The 7,982-nt window shown below is 39.6% G+C and overlaps 1 protein-coding gene across 2 annotated transcripts; it reads right to left on the bottom strand.

Annotated features, from left to right (window-relative positions):
• Window positions 1–2,400: 2,400 nt before the first annotated feature.
• gltpa (glycolipid transfer protein a) lies at window positions 2,401–7,242 on the bottom strand. 2 transcript variants are annotated; one of them, XM_031309339.2, is made up of 6 exons: window positions 7,058–7,242; window positions 6,714–6,841; window positions 3,478–3,536; window positions 3,234–3,367; window positions 2,994–3,144; window positions 2,658–2,840 (listed from the first exon to the last, which is right to left on the bottom strand). In XM_031309339.2, the coding sequence occupies exons 2-6, from the start codon at window positions 6,814–6,816 to the stop codon at window positions 2,658–2,660; spliced, it is 630 nt and encodes a 209-aa protein (XP_031165199.1). In that variant the 5' UTR covers window positions 6,817–6,841; window positions 7,058–7,242. The 2 variants fall into 2 exon arrangements, with proteins under 2 accessions (XP_031165198.1, XP_031165199.1); XM_031309338.2 differs by lacking the exon at window positions 7,058–7,242 and having other exon boundaries at window positions 2,401–2,840; window positions 6,714–6,985.
• Window positions 7,243–7,982: the final 740 nt, after the last annotated feature.

Here is a 7,982-nt window from a genome sequence, read left to right as displayed (position 1 = left end):
AGTAGAGTAAAAAGTACAATATTTCCCAATGAATGTAATGGAGTAGAAATTTAAAGTGGCAACAAATTCATATACTCAAGTACAGTGCAAGTACCTTAAAATTGTACTTAAGTATGGAACTGGATTAAAGTACATATTTACTTTCCACAACTTCAGATTGCCTATTCTAATCTGTAATGTAAAGGGAAGACAGTGGTGTCAAATTGTAGAGATCGCAAGAAGTAAAGAAAATCACATGAATTATTGCACATATTTTATTGCAAATTATGGTTTAGATAAATTGAAAATACAAGATTTGTTATTTTACACTATACACGCACTGCAACATTATTTCAACGACAAGAGACACATCAGACGAGCATTTCAGCACACTCAAAACAGTACTGACTAGCCAAAGGCCACCAAAATAACCTTTATTTAAAGGTGGGATGCTGACAAAGTATCACTATTGACATTTAATCTAGCTTCGCCAAGCATCTGAAATTTTATCTAACAACCGTGTAAAAGGCAAAAAGTCATAATGCAACACTTGATATCCCCTCAACAAAGAGGTTTAAAGAAAATACACATTCAGTTTTATGTAAACACCTGAGAGCAGAGTAGACAGAGAAGCATGTAGTGTGATGAAGCATTGCTTTGGAACATTAGTTAAGATACTCCTACTCATATTCAAGTCCTGCATAGCATGGAAGTATAAAAGAGGTATTTAAACTTAGTTTTTAATTAGCCCGCCTTGTTTGTACAAAGTGACATGTATAAAAAAGATAAAAGACTGAATGCATGAAGCTGACATGGTTACTGAAATGCTCCATAGCTCCAGTTTAAACAGGTGTGCAATATTAGAAGCTGTTTACAACCGTGTATAATAATATTAATAATAATAATAATAATACATTTTATTTAAAGGCGCCTTTCTCGGCACTCAAGGACACCGTACAGGGATACGTAAGACATTAAAAGCAGCAAAAAAATAAAGAATACAACAACAATAAAAACAACAGAAAGAGGCAGAGCAATTGACATCAAGTTTTAAACAGATGTGTTTTGAGTTGCAATTTGAAATGGGGGAATGAATGGATGTTTCTGAGTTGGGGTGGTAATGAATTCCAGAGACGGGGAGCAGAGCGGCTGAATGCTCTGCTCCCCATGGTGGTGAGACGGGCGGAGGGGACAGACAGGTGTATGGAGGAAGAGGATCTGAGGGAGCAGGAGGGATTGGTACGCTGGAGGAGATCAGACAAATATGGGGCTTGAATGTAAACAGGAGGACTTTAAATTTGGATACGGAACTGGACCGGGAGCCAGTGGAGCTGTTGGAGGACAGGAGTGATGTGGTGGATGGAGGGGGTTCGAGTTATGATGCGGGCAGCTGAATTCTGGACCAGTTGAAGTTTAGGGAGGGATTTGTGAGGGAGGCCGAAGAGGAGAGAGTTACAGTAATCCAGACGGGAAGTGACAAGACTGTGGACAAGGATGGCGGCAGTGTGGGGGGTAAGGGAGGGGCGGAGGCGATTGATGTTTCGTAGGTGGAAGTAGGCAGACCGGGTAATGTTACTGATGTGGGGTTGAAAGGATAGTGTGCTGTCAAGGATGACACCCAGACTCTTAACCTGGGGGGAGGGTGAAATGGAGGAGTTATCAATTGTATGTATGGCTTCTTGTATTCTGGGAGCTTTTGAAATATGACGCCGGTAAAATATTCTATTCATGTGTTTTGTATGTTTTTTTATAACCTTGAATAAATTACTTAGTTTAATTAATTAAATAAAGTTTAATTTTAATAACTTAGAAGGAAAATTGTTCATTAAAAACTGGACAACTACACAGTATTCATTCTGTAAGATCTTTTTCCAAAGTGTCTGTAAATCATGTAAATTATGTGCTTTGGAATTTGATCATTTTACTTCAAACTAAAAGCCATAGCCTTATCACATTTTAAATTCTTGTTTAGTCATTTTTTGTATAATTAAAAGTAAATGCAGCCCTTATCTTATCTCGGGATATATAACAATAACATTTCAAATGAAATTTAAAATCACTATAAAAGGTACAAATGATTACAGCAAAGATTACATTTTGGTATTATAATCAGCATTGATAGTGATGTGGCTCATTAAATCTGTCAACATCTGAGAACTTACTCACTTACTTAAAGCTTTTTAAGCTTTTTAAGTTTTGGAACAGTCCTGGTTCCAAAACATATGTTGAGTAGCATTTTGATTCTTGGTATAATTATCTTATGAACACGTACATAAAAATATGTACTAACATCAATATCATAGTTTTTCCTGTAAAGAAACATGACTCTTTAAATAGAGAACAAAGAAATATGCTGGAGCTGCTACCCCCGCGACCCGTTACCGGATAAGCGGAAGAAGATGGATGGATGGATGGAAATATTGAGTTTAAATCTGCAGCTGCTTTGGGAAACTTGCCTCAGAGTCAAACGACAGTGAGGAAAAGGTGTAATGAGAAAGCCAGAACAGGCACACAGATGACACAAATATTTGATGTGTAACGACAGAGTATTATAAATACACTCCCACAGTGAGCTGTCTGATGACCTGAAGGGAACCATATCAAAATGTAGACTGCAGAATGTAAATGACTTTGTACTTTGTAAGTGGATCACTGGAGGAAAGAGGAATTTCCTGCAGTCACACTGTATAATCAAGATCGGCATTCAGCTTATTGTACATATCATAAATAGCATCAACAGTGGGAGTGAAGTTGATGAGAAATTTTCTGATTTTTTCCAAGCATTCCTCTTCCTTGACGTCCCGACCCTTGGAAAGGGCCTTCAAGAAATCCGTCTTATATGGAGCAGCGTAAAGAGCTGCCTAGAAGAGCAAATTAAAATGCCAAATTTATACACAACTGCACTTTGTATGCTCAGCGGTACATTTCTTCACATATAACACAGACAAGTTTTACATCTGCTGTATTATATATGTAGCTCTCATAAAAGACCTGTCTATCAACTCTAAACTCACCTTGAAGAGCTGTTGCACAAACCAGCCATGATATCTTTTCAGGGCTATTTCATAGGCCTTGTTGACATTGACTCGAATGAGGTTTGGGTTGCTATCATCCTTTTCACCATCCACTAGGCTCTGTAGGAACACTTGAATAAATCGTAGACCCCTAGTTGACAAAGAAGACAGGCACAGTGATTATGGTCTTAAAATATTACCCAACAATCTATAAAACCTAAAATGTAAAATTTCTCAAACCTTTTTAGCCACATAAGTGCCAACGTTGCACCAGCTTTGGGCCATTCTGCTCCATGCATTTCCTTCTCTGCCTCCACAATCTGCTGGAGTGTCTTGAACCGCCCTGGGTTAGTATCAAAAACCGCCTTGATTTTCTATTAAGTAAAACAGTAAAAAAAAAAAAAAATGTATTGTAACGTTACTGAGAGATGTAAGAGTAGTCACAGATTTAACTCAGGTTAAATGAAAGAATAATCATACTTACTGTGATGTTACCAGCTATATCTGCCTTTATTGGTGCAAAAATAGTAGAACCAAGGCAGTCTGAGGAGAAATATTTACACAGACAGTGCCTGAGAATTTAAGGAGTGAAAACCAACATATAGCACATATAAACAAACAATATTGAGCCTATAACAAGAATATCAGCATCATTTACAGCTTCTCATGTTGATCACCAACCTCTATCAACACAAGCTAAAAAGGTAACTGTAAAAACTTGACTGATTGCAGGTCTGTATACATGGCTTTTTGTTGGATATTATCTTTTTTATTGCTTTTATGAATTTGCAATGTATGATATAGCGTTAGTTAAGTGGTGGACAGAGTAGACCTACACAAGGCAAAGAGTAACAATCAAGCTGAAAAGCTGTGTTTTAGAACCCCTTTCTGGTTGAAAGTTTCAAGCCGGTTTCATCACTTATGGGTGAAGTTGGGTAGTCAAAAGTGTGCGTTGCTGCACCTGTAACCACCACACCCAACAGTCACAGGGCCCTGGAGTACACCTGTATATCACTGCAGCGAGGTGAGAAGCTAAACCACTGAAGGTTAGCAAAACCAAGATTTTCAGGAGGTGTTAGGAAAGAAACATGGTCCACGCAAGTATACAAACGCAAATTACAATGCCTGGCCCAGCTGGAAAAACGTGCATCCTGCAGTCAACATAGCTCTTACGCACTGGTGGAGGTAACAAACGCCAGTCCTCAATGGGGGCTAAGTCCTCAATATAGAGCTAATCAAAGCATTTCCATGACTATAGTAGTAAACAAACATGGCGTCTGAGGTGGTACTACTGCTTTTTGCACAGAAGGAAGAAAAAAAGAAGACATTGTGTCTGAATGAAGAGGTGAACAAGTGTCATAAATATGCTGACATACACGGACATGTTCAGCTAGAGGCCATGGTTATTTTGAGCGGATGTGAACCCAAAAAGAAAGGGTCGGCGTTCTCTTGTTTCATGGTATAGTGCGCCTAGCAGCAACGATCAGATTGCAGCTTGACTTGCGTAACAATTTTCAGGTGACACATTCTAGAATGCAAAAATGCATGAAATTGATCTTGCGCAGCTCAATGTCTGCGTTTGCTTAGTTGTGTGGACCATGTTTCTGCCCTTTGTGAAATACTGGGAACCTACCCAAGTGGTTAAAACACTGTTGTTGCCTACAATAACTCTACAAGGCTGGATTGGTCCCTCAGTATCTGCTGTTTTCACAGACACATCATCACAGTATTATCATTAGGTGTCCTTTAATTAGGCTACTAGAGGAGTAGGCTATTTGGTGACGGGATGGCGAACAATGACACATCTAGAGCCCCGACCACACACGGCTCCTGGTTGGCCCACTGGCACAACAGACAGCTTTCAGCTCCTGAGCTGTTAGTGGAAACTACTCATGACAAAGTCTGCTCTATTGTGCTGATGTGATGCATCGCCACAACAATGATGGCACCATATCTTGTTTCGGAGACATCCTCATCTTGTATGGCTTTCTCAATACTTTCCACTCTCCTCACAAGATTTTTGTTGCAAAGACACAATGCATCTGGATTGTTGCTCTGAAAAGTAACAATTAAATCTATAAAACAGAAACACTAAAATATATAAACTTCTAGCAAGAATAAGTCCTTGACTACTTTTGTGTCAACAAACATTTGTTCAGTTCTTGGCCCGTTAAAGGCTCTGCACACCCACAGAGGTGTTAATTATTCTGGCTAATTAGGCGTCTTCTCAGGCCCCGTTTACACGTACATGGTTATTTTGAAAAACGGAGACATTGCCCTTCGTTTGTGCCCTTCGTTTACACGCAAACGGAGAATTCGCCTCTGAAAACGAGTCTTTCTAAAACCTCCAGCCAGAGTGGAGATTTTGGAAAACTTTGTTTGCAAATGTAAACTGAGACAAACGGAGGTTTAGGCAGCCAAGGAAGTGAGGAAGAGAAGAGAGAGGAAATGATTCGTTACTGTTGTTGCTATTTTCGGGAATCTGATTGGCTAACATGGGCTTGAGCTTCTCGTTACACTGCCACCTACAGGTTTGGCGTGCTCTTGACGGCATTGACAGCATATATACACGGGTACGTGTAAACGAACACTTTTCTGAAAACTGACAGCTGTGCACGATGTTATTTTTGAAAATGGGGAGGTTGAAATGTCCGTTTATGAAAATAGCCAGCCACGTTTAAACGTAGCATCAGGTTGAAGTTAGACAAAGCCATAAAGGGAGTTAACTGAGGTCACTAAATGCCATACTTAAAAGAATCATAACAATATGAACTATCCTGCTTTTAAAACTAACAGGTGTAAAACTAGGGGGGGTCAGGGAGTCCTGTCCATGCAGTCCTGAAGAAGAGGTCTAATTAGGCAAACTAATTTAAAACACCTGTGTGAATGTAGCCTACTATGAGAGTGTGCAGGACTTTAATGACTTGTAGGAAAGTTAGCCAAGAAATTTGTAGGTCAGTAAAAACAATGGCGACAAGGAGGAAAGAGCTTAATATCGACATTAGACTTGGTTCCTCTCAAGGGTTTCACATGGCAAATTCAATAGAGGACTGTTGGCATATTAATACAGAATGAAGCCGCACAAAGATGCCATGGTGCACCATGCCGCTGGTGAATGGGCAAGGGGAACTCAACACCCTACATCAATTTTCACAACTTAAAATCCAGGCCAGTGGATTAAATTATGCATGCTAAAGGACTGTGGACAGCTTGATGGAGAGAAATACGATCCAAAAAAGATTAGAATTTTGAAAGAGGGAGAATGTTTCATTTGGCTTGATGGAAGTGTTGTGACAGATTTCCTCACAACAAGTTTTGTGTTTATTAATCAAAGTTAAACAAATTCCACATGAAAGATGTACAATATGACGGTGGTAAAGGTCCATGCAGGAGACTTGTCAGATAAAATACTACATTTGTGTGCATGTTCAGCCAATTTAACAGTCAGTGGGCTTAAATCATACAGTACTATGCATCTACATGTATAAAACAAATTAATTACTTAGTCAGAGCCATCAATCTGGCCTTACATTTCTGAAAACTCAACCATTATAATAAGATGAATAGAAATAGGCCTACATTTACACTTTTCTCTGCATCCACTGACATCTGAGAATTCATTTTTTTTTTCACATTTATATCCACGTAACTTTATATCCACGAATGGCAGTGGTGCCTACATGGTCTCTAACTGTGTCACACTGTTGAAACTTCACTTACCAAAAAACGGTGGAAGGTATGACACAGCCTCCAGAAACGGTCTTGTTTCCACCTGTCTGTCAGCTGGCAGCTGTCTGAACTGGTGCTCCATTAGCAGAGCCATCTCTAGTCCAGTCACACTCTTATCTCTAAAAAGATAGCAACAAGCTGTCAACCCTCCACTGCGGATTTACAGTGACACCAGAGGAAGCTGTGTGCCATACCCCCACCCGAAACTCGCGCGCGCGCGCGTACACACACACACACACACACACACACACACACACACACACACACACACACACACACACACGCACACACACACACACACACACACACACACACACACACACACACACACCTACATTGAACCCAGGTAAGTGGCGTAATATCCAGCCGACGGCTCATGTGATCGACTTGTTACTGAAGAAGCAGGTCATCATCGCCACCTCGGGTAGGCTAGTCTAAAAGGGCCGATAAACGGCGCTTAAACAGAAGTCCAGAACAAACAAGAAAGGCACCTGATGTGTTCTAATCAGCTGACTAGTCTTCCTCTGCGTTTAATCACATATGCTGCTTTACTGCCAACTAATGGAGTTTTGTGGAATATCTCAAAGTGTAGTTCTACAGATTAGTGGTTGCCTAAGCATATTCATAACACACAACTGGGTAATAATATTGATGGTATTAAAAAAAGTTTTATTATCTGCATTAAAAGAGCTGAGATAAAAATAAGTGTAGGCCTATCACTTATCAATGGCCAGATAGCCTACATTATCAATACTTCTGCTATATTTTCCTAGTTAAACAAGTACATTTGTCTTGAAGTTTCTTAAAAATAAAAGCTTTATAAGCAATCCATCAAATGTACTGATCATGTAAGGTTTTGTAACCTCTCAGTTGAAGGTGGAAGTTACAGTAGACGGGAAAAACGAAAGTGGATAAAGTGTTGTATTTTCTGACGATTGACTGTGTTGGGGGGGGGGGTGTTGAATCTCTTAATACATCCATGAATACATCCATGGGTTGAATAAAGTGAGACGTGCATTGCCGTCTTTGTTCCGGCATTTGAAGCCCGTGTCTTTATTTTACAGCCAAACCTGAGTCAAGAAAACCTCGGTTAAGTAAGTAAGTAAGTAAGTAAACTTTATTTATATAGCACCTATCACAGACAGAGTCACAAAGTGCTTTACATGCAGGAAGTTTAACAATTTAAAAAACATCATACAAACATAAAAACAATGATAGCTCAGTCAAGTGAAAGCTTGTCTGAATAGGAGTGTCTTCAGC

This window comes from Sander lucioperca, chromosome 2 (assembly GCF_008315115.2).
Source record: "Sander lucioperca isolate FBNREF2018 chromosome 2, SLUC_FBN_1.2, whole genome shotgun sequence".
In the NCBI taxonomy this organism is placed as follows: domain Eukaryota; kingdom Metazoa; phylum Chordata; class Actinopteri; order Perciformes; family Percidae; genus Sander; species Sander lucioperca.
Note: the sequence above shows the minus strand (reverse complement) of the source record. Positions and strands in the feature narration are given on the sequence as shown.